The 25,589-nt window shown below is 32.2% G+C and overlaps 1 protein-coding gene across 1 annotated transcript in view; it reads left to right on the forward strand.

Annotated features, from left to right (window-relative positions):
* Positions 1–25,589, forward strand: part of Taf5 (TATA-box binding protein associated factor 5) — a 65,508-nt gene that overhangs the window by 26,726 nt on the left and 13,193 nt on the right. Inside the window, 7 exon segments of the mRNA XM_076472873.1 lie at positions 680–780; positions 8,157–8,248; positions 11,057–11,176; positions 16,369–16,514; positions 17,417–17,554; positions 20,913–20,994; positions 22,680–22,791. Coding sequence (XP_076328988.1) covers positions 680–780; positions 8,157–8,248; positions 11,057–11,176; positions 16,369–16,514; positions 17,417–17,554; positions 20,913–20,994; positions 22,680–22,791 — 791 coding nt within the window.

The raw sequence follows: 25,589 nt of genomic DNA on the forward strand, positions 1-25,589 counted from the left end.
ATGATTTATTTAATTGCATAATGCACCAAACAGCATACACTAATAACATACAAATATTATACAAATTCCCTTTCCTCTCAAAATTTTTCTGGCTTTCTCGCAATGTGAGAAGAGTCATTACAAATTCATCCAAACAACTAGTCATTAACTTTCTCAAGGGAACGATGTTGGTACAATGAGTGAAGTTGACATTTAACCTTTCAGAATATAATGTTATATGTCATTTGATAGATGAAAACCTTGACTTTTATTCAATATCTCTGTAACCAAACAAAATTAATGATAAAAAAATATGGTTTATGTGAGCAATGAGGATTTTACAGAGAGTAAATTACATTTAATTTCATTCTTTTTTGAAGAGTGGTGGATAAAATATGGAGGGTGACATATTAAGAGAAAATGTGTCGTGTGTCACACTAGGGTAAATTCAGGATTTTTAAAAATATTGCCTTGTAGAATTAAGAAGTTAAAACATATACTGTTAAAATATGGTTTATTAGCTGAGATTTTAAGCTATGATTGGTATAACATAAACAAAAAGTAATTTAATAAAGTTTTGAAAAAAGATGCTTAAACCTTGTGTCATAAACAGTAAAGGATAACCATGACAATAGAGTTAAACACTTGGAGATAAGAAACATTTTGCTGAATATTTGTTTGTTCTCTTTGTTCCTTCAAGCGAACAACACAAAAGTATACTATGGTCTTCTAAAGGAACCTGAGTTACCTTTACCTGTTGATGATGAAGAGGAGTCTGGTGAAGGAGAGGATAAACCAAAGGCAGATATACATTTTGCATATTGTGTTGTAATTTTTTGGTTTAATCACTCTAAAATGGATAGTGTTGAATCTTTTTTGTCAAAACATATTTACTGTTTAGGAATGTGGAGAAACCAGAATTGGGTCTGAACAATGGCAAAAATAAATCTAAAGTGGTAGGGACCTCTTTCAGAAGAAAGCCCATAATTATGAGTGGATGAATGAAAGAAATATTTACTAAACAAACTTATTTCCTCTGCCAGTTATTGCCATTACTTGACTGCCAGGGTTTTAACTTTGCTTATCTAAGCACTGGTCTGGTTTTGTTTTATTTGATCCAGTCTTTGATACCCAACTCAGTTGTCCTTGGCAGTATTAATCAGATGATACTCTTCAGATACATCACTGCACCTTTTATCCTAGTATTGTATATATGCACCTTATTCAGATAATTTCATCACCTTCTCCATGAAGCATTTAGATACAGGTTTCCTGAAACAAGTGCTGCAATAATTAACTTACATGCAAATTTCTCACCATCTGGTAGATTTTTATGTAACTTGTATTTAATAATTATCAGTTAAAAATAAAAAATTGCAATGTCATTTTCAGCTATGAATTATCAGGTTACTTTTTCCAATGTAGAGGCTAGTTAGCTCTCTTCTATTTCATCTCTGTCATCAATCAAGTTTTCAGGGTTTGGGGCTTTTTCAATTGCCTTTGAATCTATTCCTTCCTTGATGGCCAAAAAGTCTGAATTTGATTAGTTAGTTTTACCTCCTACACCTGATATTGCTTATTATGCTGAGAAATTTACTGCTGTATTATGTAATTGGATACCTGTGTCTTATCCCTCGTTTATCCGAATAGCATACTTTAAGTTACCATCACCAGGTAGATGTATATTTCAATTCTCAAAGACTTGATCCTCTTTGATATGTTGGGTTCCATACAGAAACCTGTGATCACTTTGAACAGATAAAATTTTTCAGATTTATGTGACTTTCACTTCAGAGATATTTATCTTTCCCCTCGAATTTTGTCAGAGGCCTATCAGTGATCTCCACATCAGTTTGAAGAGGAATTAGGTTCTTTGCTGACTTCTGCTCTTTTATTGTTTTCCCAGGTTGTATGTTGTTGGGATTTATTGGGTACTTATTGGTGTTTTGTTTGGTATTTATTGCATTGTTGGAGGTAGTTGATCTACCTGTTGTAGCCTTCTGGTAGATATGTGAGCTCCTTTACTTCATTTCTTGATGTCTACATCTTTCCCATAGGTATTGGCATCATGAATTGATGTTCCCCATTTGCATTTTTCTTTGCTTTTAGTCTCTAGATTTTCTTTGGCTTCTGCTGGAAGTCATAGTGTGTCCTGATCCCTGGATCTCTTGATATACTGAATGTAGTACTCAGTGATGTCGAGAAAACCCACTTGTAGAGAAATATATATGCAAAAACGGCTCGTTTGGGTTGAGAAAATATTTTACTTAGAAGAGCGAACAACGTTTAGACCTTCTTTGGTCATTGTCAGGTTTACAAAGAAAGAAATAGGTAACTGACCGGAAGCTAACCACATGTTTGGAAGGGGTTGTGAAACTGAGTGTTGGAATGTAAAAGGAGGTGTTAGATGTTTGAATATATAATTTTATTTTATTATATTTAATATAGGTATAAAGGTGTTCCTTTATATTGGTTTATTTTTGGTTTAAGTTGTTGTATAGGTAAGGCTTCTTTAACTTTACGTTTGTTTCTTTATTTAGTATTTAAGTGATTTCTATGGTTATGTTGTGTTTATTTGACTTGCAGTGTTCAAAAACGTGTGAAGGTGACTTTTTATGTTCTTTGAATCTGATTTCCATTTTTCTACTTGTTTCTCCAATATAGAAGTCGTGGCAGTTATCACATTGTATTTTATAAATAATGTTGGTGTGGTGTTTGTCAGTGTAGTTTTTACATTGTATAGACCTCAGTTTTATGCCTGGTTTTTGAATAAATTTGGTATTAACTGGAATGTCATATTTTGTTACTAGTTTTTGCCAAATGTTGGTTATTTGTCTGCTGATGTCGGGAATATATGGTATGCAGCAGTATATGGTTTCGTGATTTTTTGATTTGTGAGATATATTTACTTTTGTTGGTTGATTTTGCTTTAAAAAACATAAAACGTCACCTTCACACATTTTCGAACACTGCAAGTGAAATAAACACAACATAACCATAGAAAACACTCAAATACTAAATAAAGAAACAAACGTAAAATTAAAGAAGCCTTACTTATACAACAACTTAAACCCGAAATAAACCAATATAAAGGAATGCCTTTATACCTATATTAAATATAATAAAATAAAATTATATATTCAAACATCTAACACCTCCTTTTACATTCCAACACTCAGTTTCACAACCCCTTCCAAACATGTGGTTAGCTTCCGGTCAGTTACCTCTTTCTTTCTTTGTGAACCTGATGATGACCGAAGAAGGTCAAAACGTTGTTTGCTCTTCTACGTAAAATATTTTCTCAACCCAAACGAGCCGTTTTTGCATACAGAAATGTAGCACTATTTCATATTAGATGTTTGTGATGTCAAATTACAAAGTCTATAGTTTTCTATGAATTAGGAACTCAAATTACTGATATTTACAAGATAGAACATAAAATAAAAACTTTTTATCTTTTCTATTTGCTGAACTATCATTATACTTAGTGAATTAAACATAACAGTCCTTTCTCACGTCTTTCCATTATTGGAAATGGTACCTTATATTCACTTCTATATAACCAATTGGAAGCTCAGAATATACCCTTAGTGATTTTCTCAGCCATTTACAAATATAACAGCATCCTCTCTTTTGTTTGAGACAAACCTTCATGCTGGTAAGTTGAGTGTTTAGCCCAGGGGTTCCCAACCGGTTGGTCGCGACCCCCAAGGGGTCGCAAAGCCTTGGGAGGGGGGTCGCGTAGCCTTGTTAGAAGTAGCTTGGGATAACATTAGTTTTATTTCATCAATTACATTTTCAAGTCGCAAGTGCCAAAAGGTTGGGAACCCCTGGTTTAGCCTGTTTAAGACTGTAGTTTTTTTAAATACAAATACAGTGTAGTTATTAAACCTGATAAATTATACTGGAATTCTGTGGGTATCGATGAAGTAACTTATGATTTTCTTGCCATTCAAATGTATATATAAAATGCAAAAAATGTTTTATATCTTCATCATGTGAAATTTCTTAAGACTTAGCAGGCTATAACAAGCAGTTACTAAGTGCATAGGTGGTAACTACAAGAGATAATTGTTTGCTTCACCTCGTTCCTTACTGTTCTTTGTCTTAAGAAAAAAAAGTATATATAAATTTGTATAAATATCTAATATTATAATATTTAAGCTATTTAGTGAAAACATATATATGTTTTCATTTTATAACATGTAGTTATTCTTGAACAAAAAATGCATAATTTATATTCATTCTCTAATTTTATCTGGTGGTTATGAGATTGGTCTAAATTGACTGAACCCATATAGAGATTTGTTAGTGGAAATAACATAAAATAAGAAGTTTTTTCTTAAGAAATAGTCAATAAAACTCTCTGGAAATTATAAAATTTAAAAATTTTCTGATGCATAAAAGTATTTTCAATCTTAAAATGAAAATTGCTTTACATGTTGGATGGGCAACATACAAAAATAAAAAAGGTATGAGAAAAATATTGCTTAACAAGACTTAAGACTTACAAAATAATCTGATATTTTTTGTATGAAAGCATTGTAATATTTACTGATAATCTATCAAATTTCATAAACATGCTTTCTAATCTAAAAGTAATAGCATGAAAACTATAACAAGCACAAAATGGTTGTGAGGTTGATCCCAGGGATATTAAGGTGGTATTACATGCTTTATCTTAACATACATTCAAGCATTTTAGCCTCATGTACCATGTATTAGCTTTCCTTTAACCATTTTGTTTGGGCTCAGTACAATATACATGAGTTTGTTGATACAACATGTGTATCTTCACAAAATTAGGTAGACTTTTAGCAAAGATTACAAGTATTTTGTATACAAAAAATCAGATTTATTAATGAAATATGTTTACTAAAGATTTGTTTGTGAAATAGTCTGTTTTGTTACTTGTCTAAGTGAAATGTGATTTCATGCTATGATTAAAAACTATTCTTTATCCCAAAACTCTCAAATATTATTTGCATAATCTCTAAAACCTCTTAAATACATTTCAAGTGTTTGTTTTGAGTAAGACTTTATATTTTATTTTATTTTCTATACTCTGTATGGTGTCTCTCACTTGACCAACCTCGTAACCAAAATACAAAATATGGGAAATAAATATAAATTGTTTTCTTTGCCTGATAGAATGACTACATATTCTGACATAAAAATCGAAATATTTAGTCCAAGTAGCTTAAATCTCATAATGCTATATGTTTACATGTTTTTTTATACTGATGTGGAGCACATGTACATGTTACATATCCAGTGATATGAAAATGGCCTTTATGCTTCCCTATCTTGGCTATGTTTTAGTGGACTAACATTTTATAATATAAAGAGACATTTCAATTATTATACATTATATATATGTGTATGGATTATTACTATTTATAAATAAATTACAAAAATTATTTTTCTCAAAATATAGAACAATAAATCTAGAAGTAAAGTAAAAAATCATCTCTTCTTGCTTTGACCTCTGTTGCTGCTGGACATTGGTTGCTAAGACTTTTAAAATTTGACACATGGTGGACATAAAATATTTTTTTTTAATGTTTTATAAGCAACTAATATGAAACTTCAAGCAGACTAAACACACAATGTACTTTCTTTAAATCTTGGTTCAAGAGAACGTGGTAGCCTTTTCACACATTAAAATGGCTAGAAAACCACTAGGGAGATATTCTGATTTGTTATTCACATGTCATATATTGTAGTAAGAGTATATACAGGACCACTTCTAAGAAAATGGAAAGAGGTGAACAGGGCCACTGTGTTTGATTCAATACATAAGCCATATCTCAGCATATCTGTCCCTGCAGGTCATTGAATTGAATAAATCAGGGGTGGTTTACTTTTAAAAATTTGGGGAACTTAATTCACCTATTACACTGTTTCCAAAGCACTGTTCCTTAGGACTCCCCAACATCTATCTCATCCCCCCCCCCCCCCAATTCTACTAGTGAAGCTAGGAAGTCCTTACCACTCCCAATTTCCAGTCACTGAGGTGGTGGACTGAGGCTTTTCCTCCAGAGTGTTTGAGTTATTTCCTCCCCTTTTGGAGAAGAGGGAGAAGATAGGAGCTATCCTACCATTTTCTCTGATTGTCTTTCCTAGATGTTGGTAGGAGCAATGCCAATCTTACGCGAGAGTCTACTCTTAATATCGGTTCAAATTTGACACTCGGCTATCTGTTGAGACTGTGCATGGGCCTTCTTTTTAGTCGATATTGGTTTAGCATATTGTTCATGGAAGGAGGTCCACTATCCTTTGTCCTTGGTTGAACACAATGTTCTATGTCTTCTCCATAATTCCAAAGGCAAGTGGAATGCTCCTTGCCCATTCAGTTGGGCATTGAGGATGAAAGTTCATAATTTCAGACTAGATGAGTTCTATTCTATTAAATGAGTAAGGCATATGTGGTCCCATCATTTCTAAGCCTGGGGTGTTACCTTTTGGGCTTCTTCAGGTAGAGGGGAAAATTTGTCTGTTTTGGTGTTTTTTGCTTTCTTGTTGTTATTCTTATAGTTCAGAACACATCACTCTATGGCTTTAGGCTGGAATCCAATCAAAAGCATGTCTATATATAATGTTGTGGTCCAATTGTCTTGGCCATCAATGTGGAATATAGGACAAGACCCTTTAATTCCAACCCAATTTGTGGAATCTGGATTATTCATGTACTATTCTACCCTTGATATAGGCACAGGTAGCCTTTGTGTAGCTTTGCATGAAATTCAAAACAAACAAACCCTTGATATAGAAACTAAATTCAGAGTGAAAAGCATACCTGTTCTGGATTCTAGCTATAAATGGCAGCAGAGTTAAATATGTTTTGAAAGTTAATATTTTCCTAAACTGAAAATGTATTTCCAATAATACTTACCTGTACTGACACTCTCCTGCCATTCTTCCTCACTGTGAGCCAGTATTAGAAACTGGGATAGTTTAATTCTCAAAAAAGTAATGTAATTATCTAAATGAGGTGCTTATATACAGTACCAGGAAATTATTGGAAATACATTTTCAATTTAGGAAAGTGTTAACTTAAAAGACATTCTCTGGAGTGAAACTCAGTTACAGGAAGTGATGAGAACTTGAACTTTGTTTTAAAATTAAGTTATGAGCATCAAATATATATATATATATATATATATATGAATTATTGTTGAAGTAATATAAAAGTGATGAGGTGGATTTCAAGAGAGTTTTTTTAGGTTTCCTTATCAGCACTATATTTATGTAATTATAAAGTTACTATTATGTTCTGTTTGTAAGTGTTTTTAATTTTAGATATTAGTAACAATTGGAAGAAAAGTTCCCTTGCCTAGGAATATTGCAGTATGGTAAATGTTTCATATTTTCTTCATGTATTTGTGTATATAAATGTATTAAACTCGTAAGTTTCCTACATTTGTGATGCAAACTCCATTGTTTCCTCATGCTCGTATTAAAAGCTGAAGGTCACATAATTCACAAAGTGAAACAGCTGAAAAGCAAACATATTTAAGAAGAGTTTAAATATAACACTTTTGTTAAAGAGCAGTAGAATGGCTTTAAATACTACTATAATTTGAGAAAACTGTTTGTTTGCCCTCTGACTGCATGCAGGCTTTTACATTTGGATTTCTCAGATGTGGTTTAATGAAGTGCATTAAGATGAGTTATTTTTCTTTTAAAATGTGTTAGATTTGATAGCTTCAGTGATGGTTAAATGTTGATCAATCAGGGAGGGTGGTCACTAGGGATACTAGTTTCCTCTTCCTTTACATGGGGTGTATATACAGTATATAGTCATTACTGGTATGTTTAGGATAAAAACTCAAATTGTATGTATATTCTTAACTACCTGGTAAAACATTAATTCTACAGTTACTATAAAATCAATAAATGAATCATATAAATAATGTTTTAACTTTCATAAACCTCTCACCATGCTTCAGATACACCTACTAGTATTACTAAAGAAAATTAAAAACCATTGGATAACTTCAATAGATGGTTATAGTTCATATAATGCTAGTTCTGAAAACTAAAGTGAGATTTGTTTATTGTTATTTAGTATCAATTATAATTGAAAAGAGTTAATGAAAGCTCTGTGTGAAATTTAATATAAAAATTACACAGTATTATAATACTTGGTTTAATATTTTTGTTTGATCAATTAGAAAAAGAAACCTAAAAAGGATCCTTTGCTGTCTAAGAAGGCTCGAAATGATCCTAATGCTCCTCCAAATAACAGGATTCCTTTACCAGAATTGTATGTTTAAATATTTTTGTTGTTGTTCTATTTTTTAGTACTAAATACAAAAATATTTTGTTGTAACATTTATACACACTTGTTTTTGTGATTTTATATTTTGCTTGTAATTCAATCAATAGAGAAGATTTGATGTTCAAGATTTTTTTTTTTTTTAACTGGATACTTGTTCATTCTCATGCTCTTCAGGATAGGTTTTACCTTTTTTTCCCCTTGAGTGGACTTGTGAATTTTATAGTTAGGTATCTTTTACCTTTTAATTTCCTTTAGTGGTTTTGTCGTTTAGGTGTCACTTATTGTTTCAATATTTAGGTCAATTTCCATAGTTTTGCAAGTTTGTTATTTTTATGTACTTTGTAGTCTTCAGAAATTTCTAGGTTTTGTTAGTTTATTAATAATGAGTACATCTAGTTTTTTGGCTTCATTTCACAACAGTTTTATTTGTTCCACAGATTATGTTTCTGAACATTTCTGTCTTTCATCAATTCTGTCTGCCCCCATCCACTTTCCCTATCTCCTTTCTTCCTACTCAGGATCTTACACCTACAAGTCATCTTGCCTAGCCTGCTCAAGACTACTACAAAAATGGATGGTACCTCCCCCTCAACCGGGTATTACTCTGTCTTATTGTTGTCCCTCGAAAGAAGTCTACTTTCCATTTTTAATATCCCAGAACAGTTCATTGGGCTGTGTATCATTTCCTCACTCCTGAGGAGGCAAAGGGCCTTTTATTTCATTCTGACTATTTCACTTACATCAGCTACATCACCAAGCAAGAAGGGAAACAAATTGCTTTATCTTTGTTTTCAGACTCTGGATCTTCTTTACGGGGCTCACAAATATTATGTGGCACTGTTGGCATGTCTCATTCTTGGCTTTGTGAATCTGGTGGCTGATCACTTATCTCAACTCACTAAGGTTCTCCCCATAGGGTGGTTCCTTCTTCCACGGGTATTTCAGTGGGTGTATTCTCAACTGGGAACATCACATGTAGATGTATTTATAATTTGCTAGAATGCCAAAATTCCTTTCTTTTGGTCTGTGGTTACACATTCTTCAGTTCTGGAAGAAGATGTGTTCAGTAAGGATTAGAGGGGTTGTCACATATGTGCCTACCCTCCAATCAGACTTTTTTCCTCACTCTTTTTCTCTTATTGAGACCACTCCTTGTCGTGTTATGCTCAAACATAGCTCCATCTGATCTGGTCCTTGCTGAAGTAACATCCCCAGTCGTTAACTTTGTCTTTGTCTCTCCTTTGACAACTGAGATCGGCCATAGTTCATTGCTACATCACCATACTCCATCTTTGTGCATGACTTTAGTTTGTTTCCTTGCCTTAGCTCAGGGACTGTCCCCTCATGTAGCATCTTTTCAATTCCATTCAGCTTTCCTCCTTGTCTGTGTACCAGAGGCAGTGGTCTAGTTTCAGACCTTGATACATTAACCATAGCTTCCACCTCTCCTGTCTTTCAGTACCTTAACTTTCCTAGTTCTTTGCCAGGTTGTTTCATTAGGATTTATACATGTCAACTGTTCCTAGTTATAGGACTGTCCTGTTGAACACCTTCTGATTCTTCTGTTACTGGAAAGGTTTCTCCTCCCCTGTTATTTGTACCCTTTCCTTTTATCTTTTGTCTTGTCCATCATCCAACTTCCTTTGTTTTGTTATATTGGATCTAAATTTTGTCCTTCGTGCCATGTTTAGATCTCCATTTGAACCCATTGCTATGTGCTAATTGTACCATCTTTCCCTTACATGCTCTTTCTCCTCCTTATTGCCATGAATATTTCCTGCATCCTATTCATTCCTTGAAGGTTATCCTCTATCCTTTTATTCAGTTTACTCCCTGAGTTGTTATGTGGCTCATAATGCCTCCTTTAATGCTATCATTTCCATTTGTTTGTTTCAAGGATTACCTCTATTTCCTGTATTCTGTCTCCTGTTACTCTCACTGGTTGGTGTTGTCAGCTTATGCAACTGGCATATTTCTTAGTTGACCATGATTACTGTATGCAAAATGTTTATTTGCATCCACTTTGTCACTTAACTGTGTCTCTAGCTGCTTGGCTTCACCAGCCTTTAGAGGAGATTGTTCTGACTGGGATGTGGATGACTCCCAGTATATTCATCTCACATTATCAGCACAACCTGTCTGTCTTTTATGGACAATTATCATTTTGCTCCTGTGGTGATTCTACATACATTTTTTCATCTTTTGGCTGGAGTAAGTGGACAGATTACTTTTCTTGTATATTTTTCATTGTTACATATTGTATTTCAGTATCCCAGCTAGTGGTGGCTGTTGCCTGGTCAGGTATGCCTCATATTATATATTTGCACTAGATATGAATAAATTTGCAACTTTTACTGTTTAGATGGGGTGTTTTTGTACAACCATTGACAGCTTATTCAATGCCATGTGTATTTATTTATTTATTTTTCTCTAAAAGTTACTAGTTTTATTTCTAAAGAAATGTCACTCCTGGTCCTTCTAAGTAAATACATTTTCAGAGTAAGAAAATATTAACTTTGCACACAAAAGTGAGTGACTAACCTAAAAGATACCATTTTGTTTCAGATATTCCCCCTCCAAAAAAAGTTGTATTTTTTCTTTGAAAACCTTTATGGTGAATGACTGTGCAACTAAAATATGTTTTCTATCAACAGGGAAAAGTATATCTTGTGATTATGTGGTATATTTTTATAACTGAGTTTTTGATTGGGTTGAAAATATTAGTTGTGAGTATGAAATAATGTTAACTGCAAATTTATGTATGAGCTGTAAAAATAAAGTTTATTCTTTCAGGAGAGATGCTGACAAACTGGACAAGTCCAATGCTTTAAGAGAAGCCAAGAAGGGACTAAAACTAGGAACTGAAACACTACCCTCTATTTGTTTCTATACTTTGCTAAACTCTCACCTTGGGTATGTGTATATACTGTAGTTAGTGGAATATATTTTAACTTCTAGACTTTTGTGTACTTAAATAGTATTTCATTTCTTAATTTACAAAATATTTTTAATTCAGCCATTTGATATTCAGTTGATTTAATATAATAATTAGTATTTTTACCTTGCCACAGGCTGGTTTGAAATGTATGTACAAGCCTTATTCAATTTGGTTTGTATTAGATTTTGTACTTACTACATACTGTTCTAAGAAGAATGGCTTTCAAAAGCCAATTTTACAGTTATAGAGAAAAACAACATATTACAAATTGAACAGCATAATTTATGATGATTTGTTTTTTATAATAGACTAGCTTATTTTTTAAAAAGATTGTAACATAGGTAAATTAATATATAAAAGTAATATAAATGTCTTTATTTTGAATGATTTTTCCTTAATTACAAGATTTCAGCCCTCTCACTGTTAAGCAACAGTAGCAATTCCTGTATATTGTTTTACTTTTTAGACTAAACCCTTTTTGCTTCTAATAAATTCTAGACACAATGCAAAGTGAAGTGGATTATGTCTGGCTCTCAGAATATATTCCTAAGGTAAATTACAAAAAAATAATTTGAGCTTGATACCTCAAAGATTTCAGATAAGGATATACACAATCTTGTTCCAATAATAAGTAGATTAAAGAGAGAGAGAGTGATTATATACTAAAATAGCAGAACTTTAGTCAAATATAAAATTACAATAGTTAATTTGACTGGGAAGTTTTGTTTAAAAATCTAAGAAAACTATAATTAGTCCCCACCATGACTTGAAATAGTTTACATTTCTTGTTGTCTTTATTGTAGGATACTTAGGACTTGTTTTATAACCAACATAAAAAGTACACAGCATTAATGTCCAGAAAAGGTTTATGTTTAATAGAGTTGGAATTGAGTAATAATACTTCTAAAATATATTGTTGAATGATAAAGATGTATCACAGTAAACACTTCTAAAGTTTCAAATCAGTAAATAGTTCTGGTTATTTAAAGTGTTTGATACATGAGCTTGTTTAATGTTATAGAAATGACAGTTGCTTTGTTACTACCCAGCTTTTGGTTTCGGTTTTTACTGTATATCAGTTAAATTAGTTTTATTTGAGTTATATTTTGTATTGATATCATACATGAATCAAGAAATACAAAAAAATTCCAGTGGAATCAAATTTATGATTATGATGTGTATCAATAGTTTGAGGGTTTCAGTTGAATAAGTGGTTAAGTTGGCCAAGTAATGTTTTAATAGTTATTTGAATGTACTAGTTAAAAATAGAGAAATAACATAACTAAATATTCATTAGAAATAAACTAAAATAAATTGTAGTTAACTTGTGTATTTATTTATTTATTTTTTTGGATATGGTTAAGTTTGATGCATTTTAAAATTTTGTTTATTTATTTGATATGGACTATGTTTTTATTAAACTACCTTGAAAATATTTAATTTGAATAATATTCTGGTGATAGTTAATGAACCATTAAGATCCATTGGTCCAATATTAGGGATTGTTTTGTCAAGTCAGTAATAATGTAAAGTTCTAACGATGCTGTGATGATGTGTTCTGTTGGAACTTTTATATGTATGGAAATTACCTTTTTCTTTACTCCCAAGAGGTCATAACTTAATCAAACATGAAAAGCAAACCCTTCAGTACTCCTTGAATATTCACAGATCCAAATCTTAATTGACTTATAGAACTAACTTCATTTTTTATTTCATAGGAAACCATTAGAAACATTGCATTTTTACTGGGATTTTTTTAGTGATTTGTATAGAGTATTTTAGTGCATATTTTTTTTAAATTAACTCCTTAAATCCAAACAGATGCAACCAGGATCTGGTCGAAAATTCTGAACTACTCATTGGATGGTGTCACCATCCAATAATATTATGTCTCTTTGACTGAAAACTAATCTAAACCATGTTATTAAACACTAAATTAAGAAACTTTAAATTTTATAAGGTATTGTGGTAATTGTTAGGGAATCATGAAAACAGTTCTGGCAGAAAACATGCAAAACTTACAGGTTTAAAGAGTTAAGTATTTTCAACCATATACATATTTTTCTTACATATTATTACTGATAATAATAAGGTCAACAAAGTTTTTGTTGCATTTATATCAAACACTTGGTATTACATAATTTCTTGCCCTGATTTCAGATCTGAAGTTGCTCAGTGCTCTACTTTTTTTGCAATCAAGGTATTTGAAAATCTCAAAATTTCGTCATCATCACATTGACGTCGTAGTCTATCATGAAAAATATGTGATAAAATATGTTATAAAACTCTTTAATATAGCTGGGTAATAAAAAAGAAAATGCAAGGTAGTATAAATGCATTCAAGTTATTTATATAAATTCAATTTTATATCAAGTTATAATTAACTTTATTATATAAAACTGATTAGTAGATAAGACATTTGCTACTATGAGGAGGCAAAGCTCAATTGCAGTCTACTCAGGCATGAATTTCTGCTTGTAGCTCTTGCGTTTGTGGACTGTCTCAGGGCATTCTCGTTTAATGCTCTAGCAGTAATCTGCCATCATATGTTTGTCCCATCTCCCTTGGTAATGCTTTTCCATGGTCTTGAGGTCCTGATGGAACTGCTCGCCTTGCTCGTCACTTACAGCTCCTGGGTTCTCAGGGAATCTATCAAGATGACTGTACAGGTAATGGAGTTTGACACTCATGTTACATCCAAGATTGCGAAAAGCTGACAACATATTCGCTACAAGGGTTTCATAGTTGTCAGCTTTTTTATTACCGAGAAAGTTTGCCATCACCACCACAAATGAAAGCCATGCAGTCCTTTCCTTGTTGTTCATCTTTCTGGCAAATTCTTGATCACGCACAAGTGCACGAATCTGTGGTCCATCAAAAACACCTGCCTTGATCTTCTCAAAGGACAAACCAGGGAGCACAGAAAATATGTGTTGGAAGCATTCACCGTCAGTATTCAACGCCTTCATAAACTGTTTCATCAAGCCCAGCTTGATATGGAGAGGAGGAAATATGATCTTTTCTCGACTGACAATTGGATCGTTGACAATATTTGGCATACCTGCCTTCAGAGTCTCACGTATGAGCCACTCCTTCTGGTTCCAGTGCTTTTCTCAAGCTCGGCTGTCCCACATGCAAAGATAGCAGGGGTACTTTGTAAATCCTCTTTGTTGACCTAGGAGGAAATTAACCATTTTGAGGTCCACACAAATTGTCCAGTTGTGCTCGTGGTATTTTAGTAGGTCAATTACAGTCTTAATGTCATTATATTCCTCTCGTAAATACACAGAGTGTCCAATTGGAACAGCTGCATAGACATTGCCATTATGAAGTAGAACGCACTTCAAACTTTGCTTAGAACAATCTAGAAATAATCGCCAGTCATTTGGATGGTATACTGGCATCCCTAATTCCTGGAGAAGACCTGATATATTATGACAATAAAAAAACATATTCTCCCTGTAAAAAAATGGCGCAAAAGCCTGCTCCCGATTTTGGAAGTATGACACTTTAGTTGTATGGCTCAGCTGATTCTTTTCTTGCATCCTGGAAGCTAACACTTCAGCTGCATTTTTGGAGAGACCCAAATCACGCACGAGTCATTCAACTCCGGCTGGCTAAACTGTTGAGGAGTTAATGACTGTGGGGTCTCATAAGAAGGATCGCCAGATTCTGAAAATATTTCTTGAGTTTCATCAGCAGTCTCTTGCTCTTGGTCACTACCCACATCTTCAGATGGAAGAAATCCTTTAAAAACTGGGATTGGGAGCTCATCAGAGTGCAGAGTAGGTCGGATTGCTGAAGGGATACTAGGATATGAGATTTTGTGTCTGTTTTTCTTGCCAATGCCCTTTGTATTGACCAGACAAAAATAGCAGCCAGTTGTGTGGTCCATCGGTTCTCGCCAGGTCATGGGAATTCCGAAAGGTAAACCCTTACATTTCCCTTTTGTCCGGTCACGCAGCATTTCCTCACAATTATTACACACAATATGTGGGGCCCATTTCTTGTCTTGGTCACCAAGTACGCTTTATAAGCACGCCTCACAAACGATGTTATATTACGCCTTTGACAAATAAGCGTGAAGCATCCACAAATATAACAGAAAGCGTCCGGCTTGTTCTCACATTGATGTCTCCTTGTAGCCATGATCAGATCTGAAACAAAATCTAAACAATTTTAATATCTCTGTTGATAGCATAAACGTGTGAGTAATTAACACGTTTCCTGCGATGGGACCCACCGGTGTCCCACTTTTGTCTTACCTTTAACTAAGTTGCAGGCTAGAGACAAGTGTAACGACAACCTAACGTTATCATAGCTCATGCAGCACTGAAGCTGTCAGATGTACAAGAGCATCGCAGCAGTTGCCGGTTTGCCAATATAGGCATCGCAGGAAACGTGTTAATTTGACCACAAACGGCTAGAATGAAAAACTTAAAATTGCATTAAAACTAGAGCATGTAGAGCTGAACCGTTTTCATATTTGAATTTAGCAGGTCACAAAGGGTAAGTAAGAATGAGTAAAAAAATCTTATGCAACTGAGATTTCGGAAAAATTTGTTGACCAGTGATATAATTTGTGGCTTTTATCTGAATTCTAAAACTTGGGATGTTTCAAAAAGGAGTTTTTGGGAAGTAACAAATAGCTTGTGTGATAGCCAGTTATTGGAAATTAGATGATAAATACCAAATGTTAGAGATGTTTTTACACACTTGATAATAATAGAGAAAGAAGATATTCTTAAATCATGTCCTAATCTTTGAATTATGTGAGGTGTAGGTGTATTACAGACATTAAAAGAAATAGATTAAAAGTTAGTGAAATTAAAACATTCTGTAATTTGCATATAGAGATATCAGTATTCATCTGTATTTCTCCAAATTATGAAACAGAAATTCATGTATAGGATATTTATACAAGTATATAAATTTGATGTCTCTTGTATAGAGAAAAATTAAATACTTTGTCAATTTAAACTACCTTTGATTAGAATTCATAAGTAACTTAAAACTCTTAAGTTTATTTACCAATACTTATAGTAGGAATCAATATTGAAACTCAGTTTTAAAAGTGATATGTGTGTGTGTGTGTGTTAAATGTAAAGTAAATTTTTTAATATAATGATTGTAACATCTGTTTTCATTTAAATTTGTATTGAAACAGAGTTACTTGTGTGGAGATATCTGAAGATTCCAGTCTTCTGGCAGCTGGATTTGTTGATGCTGCAGTTCGTGTCTGGTCTATAACTCCCAACTCTCTGAAGACCATGAAACCAGCTTCAGAGCTTGAGCAGACAGACAAAGAAGCAGGTAAAAAAACAAATGGCCTGCACTTTAATTGAAACTTGTACAGAATCTCACTTATCCAAGAGCCAATTGAGGAATAAAGAATAACTTTTAGTATTTTGTATACTTCTTTTTCAGTTAATCAAATTTTAAAAGATTGAATAACATATTCACTTTATTACACTTTTTTCTCAAAAGTGTGAAATCTTTATTTTAAAGGGTGACATATTTTCATATCACCTGCAACATTAAACAAGAGATTTGATCCTCCTAATTGCACTTTTTACATGTTCATACTACCAGCTTTAAAAGAGTACTGTGATATAAATTCCTGGTGCCTGGATTTTGTGGTCAGTAGTTAGTAATAATAACATTACTTTAAATCACAGAATTTACTCTTGGTGATAAGTCTGCAGACTTGTATTGCTAAAAATTGAGTTTTTATATCCATGCTCGGCACAGCACAGATAGCCCATTATGTAACTTTGTACCTAATAATGAACAGTTTCCTTTATAAGTCATTTTCTAATTTCATTTTTTTGTAAAAAAACAGTTGTTATAACCATAAAATTTTAAGACAGTTTTAATTTTTGTCATGTATAGAAAGCAAAATAAAAGAGTACTTTTTTGCATTCATTCTGTGACAAAGAAAGCTGTGTTGTTCACAGGGTGCTTTTTAACTTGTTTTTATTGAATGGTTTTAAAACTTTTTTTAATTTTGTCAACTACTGGGAATGAACACTTAACTGTAATATAACAAATATGATCTCTCAAGAATATTAATGATAATAACTTAAGAAACTCTGTTATTAGTTTCATTTATTGTCCTAATTTTATTCTGTTTAGGACAATTAAAAAATTAACCGCCATATCAGTTGCACTAACTACTATTATTATTGCTATATTTAAATTTATGTTATCACTAGATGATGTGCTGTATAGGATGATGGATGAAGCCAATGCAACAAACATGAGATTGCTCCTAGGACACAATGGTCCTGTATACTCTACCAGTTTTAGTCCTGATAGAAATCTTCTCCTTTCATGCTCTGAAGACGGTACAAGTAGGTATCCAATTTCTCTTTCTCACTAATTTATTTTTTTATAGTTGCTCATCTGGTTACAAGTGTCAAAAAATCACCAGTATAATTATATGGAGACAGTAATGTTAATTAATAAGATGTAGTTGACCCTTTAACCCTCTCACAACATGTAGGTCAAAGTGTGCATCTCACAACCTTTCATAGAGTTACATTCATAAATTAATTAAATTGTTATCAGTGTACATGAATAAACTTGGCATCAAAATGTAGTTAATAAATCAAGTTGTTATATTACATACATTTTATATTCTTAAGTTTATAATTAAATGTTTTAAAAAATCTTCAGTCTCTCTTTGTATGAGAATCATAACATATATACTCTAGGTCTTCCTTCTCCTCTCTCTAAAGTGCAGAATTTAAAGCAAAGAATAATTTTTAAAGCCTTCAACATCTAGCAGAAAAAAAAATCAAATGCATATACTGTACTTCTTGATTTTCATGTATATTTTTTCATTTGTTGTTACAAAAGTAACTTAAATGTAAAAATTAGGAACTTATCTCGGATAAGGATACATTTGATAAGATAATAAAAGAAAAATAGAACCCTTTGTATGTGAAGATACATATACTTATTAGTATGGACTTGTGAACAACTTGTGTTGTATCATTCAGTACAGTAACATGTATTGATGAACATTTGCTAAGTGACTTACAACATTTTTTTATGGGATTACTAATTAGAAATTATTCAAAGGATGATAAAACAATAAAGTTAAGTAAAAACAGATTTATACTGTTGTGAGCCTTTTGAGATAAATTGTTGTAGTTTTCTGTTACAGTCTGCAGTCATTCTAGAAATAGAAAAATGGTAAATTAGCTTTATTTCATATATTTTTATGATGGCTACAAAGTTGGTTAAATTGGCCGAGTCTATATAGAGTAAGGGTAGAGAAAATAACAGGTATAATATTTTACTGGAAAAAAACAAATTTGATATTTGTTTAGGAAGGAGGTCTTAACATGAAATTCATTTTGCACCTAGAGTATCACACTCTGACTCCATGTACTTGTGATGTTTTTGTGTACAAATTACTTTTAGTATTTATTGAACTTTGCCAAATTTGTGAAGATACATCAAACATATTAAATGTTCTAGTGTGGAAATTCTGCTGGTTACTGTTAGGTTACAAGGTCAGTCACATTACCCAACTTTATATGGAAAGGGTTAAACCAGTGAAGATTAATGCCAACTGAAAGCAAACATTTGTATAGTGATGACATTACACAAGTATTTTTAGTTTGAAAAAAACCCCAAAACAGTATGTCAAATTACCAGGTTTTACCATGGTCTTCTAATAAATAGTTTTTTTTTCTGGCAAACAGGCATAAAGTGGACTGTTTTATTTCCTGCTGGAATTGCAAGTTACTTTGTTTTACTACAGTTTAACATTACAGATATCCCTGTGTTAGAAACTCATAAAAACTTGCATTTGCATTATTTTGTTATTATGGAATAAGAGAGCTCGCATTCATAAGTTCTCTCACGTAACCTTTCCAGACCAATAATAGGCACTTGTAAATTAGTATCAATTGTCACCTTAGTTGCAACAAAAGAGGCAGGGCTTGTAATCTATTCAGTTATAGGCTACAGGAAAGACCATGAGAAAAGCAATTGGATTGAAATTATTTTTCTGTAGATTGTGAAAAATGCTTCATAGACATTGGTCAATAGTATGTGAGAAGTAACCCTCCTTAGTTCTTGATTAACAGCGTATATATAGACAACCTTCTATAGACATTGATAAGTAGCACGTGTTAACAATCCTCTGTTGACTTTGATTAGTATACATATATGACCAACCTTCTGTAGACATTTGGCAATAACATGTCTGAACAACCCTCTATAAACATTGGTCGGTAACACATGTTGGTCTCTGAACAACTCTCCAGAGGCATTGGACACTAGCAAATATCTTAAATGTTTAATATCTTAATATCTTAAATATCTAGATGTTTCAGAACAATGATTATGTATTGATAATTGTGTTTTACAGCTATCAGATTAATACAAAAATTATTTTACTTTTGTCTGTTCTAGACATGTAAGGTATAGTATTAAACATAAAATGTCATTTTAAATAAAGGTTGGTTTGTAAATTATAAGTACAAGATGGAAATTAAGTAACTTATTGTGTCTTACATGACATATTTTTGTATCAAATGTTAGTGACAGATTTGAAGTTAATTCAACACTATGTTAGCCATGTGTTTACCAGGTTAAACCATGATTGCTAAAATTATTTATACTCATAAATAATTAATTTTGAAATTTGAGGTAAGGTTTGTAATATATTGCATTCCATTTATATAGCGTGGGCTTTCCACGAGGATATAATGTAGTTTAGAGTGAGCCTAATGTTGAATTAGTATTTTGGAAGGTAACACGTTCTAACCTAATAAGTAGAATAAGTGTCAGTAGGTAATTGAAAGGGAACTAAATCTTGGCTAAAATTATTCAAGTAATGTGTCATATGTATCTGTCATGTGGCTATTCTGTAAACTTATTTATTGCATTGAAAAGTTGAGATTGTGTATTCAGTGTAGAATGAATACTTTTATTTGAATTACTATATTATAAATAAGGAAAGGTGGCATAATTTAGGCAGTTATCACAGGAGAAAGACAAATTCTGAAAGTTATCTTTTAGCCTTTTGACTATAAAGTTTGAGTGAAAAATAATTGTATCTTCTCTGCATACAGAATTTAGTCTTTGATGTGTTAATTGTATTTCAGTTGATCTTTACATTAAGATAAAGCTAAAATACAAAAAATTTCAACTTTGTTTGACATTTCACAAATGTTGAACACTTGTTTTAAATTTTTATTTGCATTAATTTTAACTGCTTCAGGATATTTTGACCTAAGAGGTATGTTTGTTTATTTATTTATTTATATTTTTTTGTTTCATTAGGAGCAACAGCTGCTTTCAGACAGGTGGTGAATGGCAATTGATAGATAAAAGACACTGTGGGCTTATGCATGTCTGTAGACTTCTGATGTTATTTTCCTTTGTAATTTATTTTACACGTGAGATGTGCAGATAGAAGTTAGATCTGATAAATGTTGTATCCCCATCACTGTGTGGGTATCTTATTTCTGCAAATCCTCCTGTTAGTAGGGTACATTTTAACCTTTTCTGTATTTTACACCATGTACAAACTTTATTTATGTATTCTACAAGTGAAATAAATTTTGCTTTTGATACCTTTTCTCAAATGTGTTAAAGTGTCCTTCAAGATAAGGAGATAAGTCAGGATCTCTTTCCTCTAGAAGCTAGAATTAATATAACTGTTGCCTTTTTACTCTTTTCTTTTCACAGTTCGATTGTGGAGTCTGCTAACATGGACCAATGTTGTTTGTTATAAAGGTCATTGTTTTCCTGTGTGGGATGTTAAATTCAGGTAAAAACAAGTAATTTATGGTTTTATTGTTGTTGTTTTCAATATGTATCAAACACTAAATATTTTTGTTGTTGTTTTTTTTAATTTCTGTGCTATGATTTAAATTAAATTTGTCTTTAACAAGATCAAAGTTTAAATCTCATGGTTTGGAAAGTATTCCAATACAGTACTTCCATCCCCTTTCAAGATTAGCTTTTCCCATTTTGTTCTGCCCACTTTATGCAAATATTTTTATAGCACATGCCAAAAACCTTCTGCACCCCCCTATTGGAATTAAAGATTCCAACATGTCTCTCATGCAAATCATCAAGCATCATCTGTCCATCAATAGAAGAGCACTACTATCACATGATGCACATGACTCCTATGTACCAGTACTAAGTCAGTATCAGTGGTTTAACTTAATTTACTTTAATTCAGTAATGTTTTCCCACTTTATTTTTAAAAGCATTTGATTTAGCTGTGTTTTGCTGCATAACATTTTGCTTGTTTGTTTGGTATCTAGAGTAACTTCCAAAGTAAGCATTATCATTTTGGGTACATCTCATTTCTCTGATACCATAATTCAGACTACAGGTGCAGGTGGCCTGTGCAGGAAGATTAAGTATTATATGGGACAATTCTATCATCAAAATAATTATCTTAACAAGAAGTTCATTTGCACATTTTGAGTTCTTGCACATTATAATTTCTCAGCAAAAGTTAGAGAAGCCAATTTGAACTGTAATAATATGATGGAATTTTGCAGAATGTGAGAAATTACATTAAATTGTATGTTATTAAAATGTATTCTTTAGGAGAACAGTAACAGAAATGAAAGGTTTTTTTCCCCTATAATTAGGAGATGGAGGAATTTTTTTCTTGTAAATGAAATGAATATATCAATGAAAATTTAACTATAGATCTAAATGTTTGTGTTTTAAAATACTGTATTATCTGTAACAAAAGTTGGATATTAAAAGAAGCAATAGGTAACTCAATGAAAGGACAGTAGTTTTGATAAAAACCTGGTAATAGTTCTGTAGGAAAAGATAAGAGATTTAGTTTGAAGGAGATGACTGTTGTTTAAAGAGAGAAAGTATTCTTTCATGAGGAATATTTTATATTTTTAACTGGTGTTTCAAACTCAGATTGATCTGTTTTTAAGGCTTTGAAGCTGCTATCAGAGAAACGTTATTTGAGGTCATCAAATATTAAAAAAAACATCATCAACAATCTGTTTGTGACATATCGGGTTAAGTTCCATGGATTAGTTGTTCATTCATGTGTGTTTGTAGTAACAAAGAAAAGTGTTAGTAAAAGTCAGACCAAGTGGAAACACCAAAGCAATATCCTTTGTCTATTCACATAGATTTCTTTTAAAGATCATATGTGTGTTGTAGCAATGACAACTTTAAAATCACTGTTGTTTAATAAATTAACCTTATTTACATGTGAAAGGTTGAATTTAAAAGGGTGGACTGAAAAGAAATATCTAAATGTATGATACTTCCTTGAAATTGTTGTCTTGAAAATTTGTGTTGCAGAAGAAATTTGATAAATTTAAACTGTCCTATTTCTTTCATTGGTAGAATGAAATATTAATAAGTAACTTATAAATTAATAATATAAGTTTCTCTCTTATTAAATGGTTAAAAAAATAAGACATTGAAAATAAAGATTAAGGTCTGTCTTTCTCTGAATAGTCCCCATGGTTATTATTTTGCATCCTGTGGTCATGACAGAACAGCGAGATTGTGGGCAACTGACTCTCATCAACCTTTAAGAGTTTTTGCTGGACATGTTTGTGATGTTGATGTGAGTTATTGTACAGAAATATTAATATGATGTTTTTGGTTAGTACAAAATAAGTAGAATGTTTATTTTGAGTAGTGTGTAAGTTAAGTTTTGTTTAACTTTGTGTTTGTTTTTGTTAGTGTTTTATGATGATATTTCAGTCTCTGATGTGTTATTAAGTGATATACTACAACATTTCACTTTATTAAAGGTTTTGTTGTCACCTTTTGGTTAATATACGGGACCCTGATATTGAAGGGTAACTTTTGCATCTCAGAGATTCCAATGTGTGGGCAGAAAGCTGGTAATGAGTAAAACTTGTTGAAATGTTTTAGTATATTATTATATCATTAATATTTACCTACATTATAAGTTTTAAACAGTAAACCCAATATTTTGTAGTTTGTTTGTTTTTTTTATTTTTGCACCAAGCTACACAAGACTATTTGCACTAGCCATCCCTAATTTAGCAGTGTAAGACTAGAGGAAAGGCAGCTAGTCATCACTACCCTTGCACCAAATCTTGAGCTGATCTTTTACTAATGAATAATAAAAGGCTGAAAGGGCAAGCATGTTTGGTGTGACAGGGATTCAAACCCATGACCCTCAGATTACGAGCTGAGCATTCTAACCAACTGGCCATGCTGGGCCATGTATTTTGTAGTATTTTCCCATGAAATGTAGAATCAACAAGAAAGTGTATCTGTATTTATTTAATCTGTTAAATAATGTTGAAGTAAATAAAACTACAATAAACTATGGGTTTTTATTCCATTTTACTTCACCATGTAGTAATCTAAGTTGATTTAGGTAAATGGAAACCCATAGACATTACATACACTTCACCATTATAAGAGATGCAATGGTATTTCTTTGGTTTGCTGACCCAAGCTGTTCTAATAAGCCTAGAATATGCTAAATTGCAGTGCACAACAGAGAATATGGCTGATCAAATAACGTATTAGGATTATATATAGATTTTCTTTTCCATTTTGCTTTTGGTGAAAGATAAAATAAATCTTTAATGCACATATGGTACAAAATTGTTTGAACTAACTCTTTCAACAGGTAATGATATTGAATTTGTTTGATATTAAAATTATTTTAGAGTGAGTTAACAATTTTGTTTATAAGTTAACTCAGACCTTTAGGAAGCTTTTCTTGCATAGCCCTACATTTTGTTGGTAAACAGTGATTTAAAAAAAATTGCTTTTTGTCTAAAAACTTACCAATTTTCAGCTTCCTTTTTATCAGTCTTGAATATCTAAATAGTAAACACACATAAAACATCAAGCCTTTGATCAATAAAAAGCCAGTGGTCAAAATTACTTTATTTCAATGATTCAAGTGTGAATTAATGACATAGTATTTATTTTGTATTCTGACTAACTTTACGTTGTGGAGGATAGATAAAATATCCTGAGGGGTTGCCAGATGGGCAACATGGCATGATATAAAGAAATATATGCAGTAGGGTATATTAAGTAATCTCTTTGACTTCCTGTGGCAAAACTTATCACCAAATTCCAAAATTTGTCGAGTAGGACATAAACTTTACAGTGCTGTGCAAAAGTGTTAGTAAAAAGTCCAAAATTAGATTTCAGGTTACTTTGAAAGAACAATGGAAAGTAGATCACACATGAAACATCAAAGATTTATTAATCTTCATATTTAGTACAACAGAAACTCTGTGGAAGTGTTTGAGTTCAGCAAACATTTTCTGGGTCTCACTGTTGCTTTAATAATTGAAGACAGTTTTTTAGTCATTGTTCAAACATACTTAATCAGAGTGTCCTTTGGAATTTTACTTCATATGTCTCTAATATACTTTCATAAAGTTTATTTCAAAAAAACTTGTGATTTGTTAAGTTTTTAATCTATCAAATCATGAATCATTTCAATTGGGTTGAGGCTGGGGCTCTGTGGGGGCCATTGCATTATATGAATGACTACAGCAGCTTATTTCTTAGCTAAGTAATTTCTGCATATGTTGCATGAATGTTTGGGGTCATCACCTTCTTTATTGTAGAATCCTTTACCAATTGTGCACAAATCATTGGATATACCATGATAGATCTGTATCTAATGGCTCTTGTGCATTATTTCATGTATTTTGCAAATATTTCTAATTGCCTCAACAAAAACTACTCCCAAACCATCATACTACCTCTCCCATGCTTTATCATAAGTGTTATGCATTGTGGTAAGTATCTTTCATCTTTCTTTTGCTGGACTTGCAATCTGAACCAAATTTGGACTCATTTGTCCATAACACCCTTTTTCAATCATAAACAGTCCAATATTTGGGGCCTGAAGTAAAGGTTTTTTTAATTGCTACATAACCAAATATTCCATTGTCATTGAGTCTTGTTGATACTGTAGACCTGTACCCTTCTGTCCTGAAGCCTTTATAAACAAAGATACTTAACATCACTGTCATTAAGTTTAGGTGTTCTGCCTGTTTCTTTCCTGGTTTGACATTAACCTATCTTCGTCTCACGATCTAGGGTGTATTTCACAGAGTTTGGAGATCATTTTAATTATACAGCAATATGTTTGGAATGTCCAACCAGCATCACATAAAGCTTTAATGTGAATTATCTGCTCTACTGACAATTCTCTATGATTTTAGGTATGACAACAAAACTTAATATATAGTGTTAAACACTATTTTTATCAAGGTTTATTTGTGGAATGCTATTAAATTTATTTCATCTAGCACAGGGGTGGGCAACTCCATGACTTCTGGCCACATATTTATCAATGTTCACATATGAATGAAATTAGTCATCTAAAAGCACAACTCCATGAACAAAAGG

This window comes from Tachypleus tridentatus, chromosome 12, assembly GCF_004210375.1.
Source record: "Tachypleus tridentatus isolate NWPU-2018 chromosome 12, ASM421037v1, whole genome shotgun sequence".
In the NCBI taxonomy this organism is placed as follows: domain Eukaryota; kingdom Metazoa; phylum Arthropoda; class Merostomata; order Xiphosura; family Limulidae; genus Tachypleus; species Tachypleus tridentatus.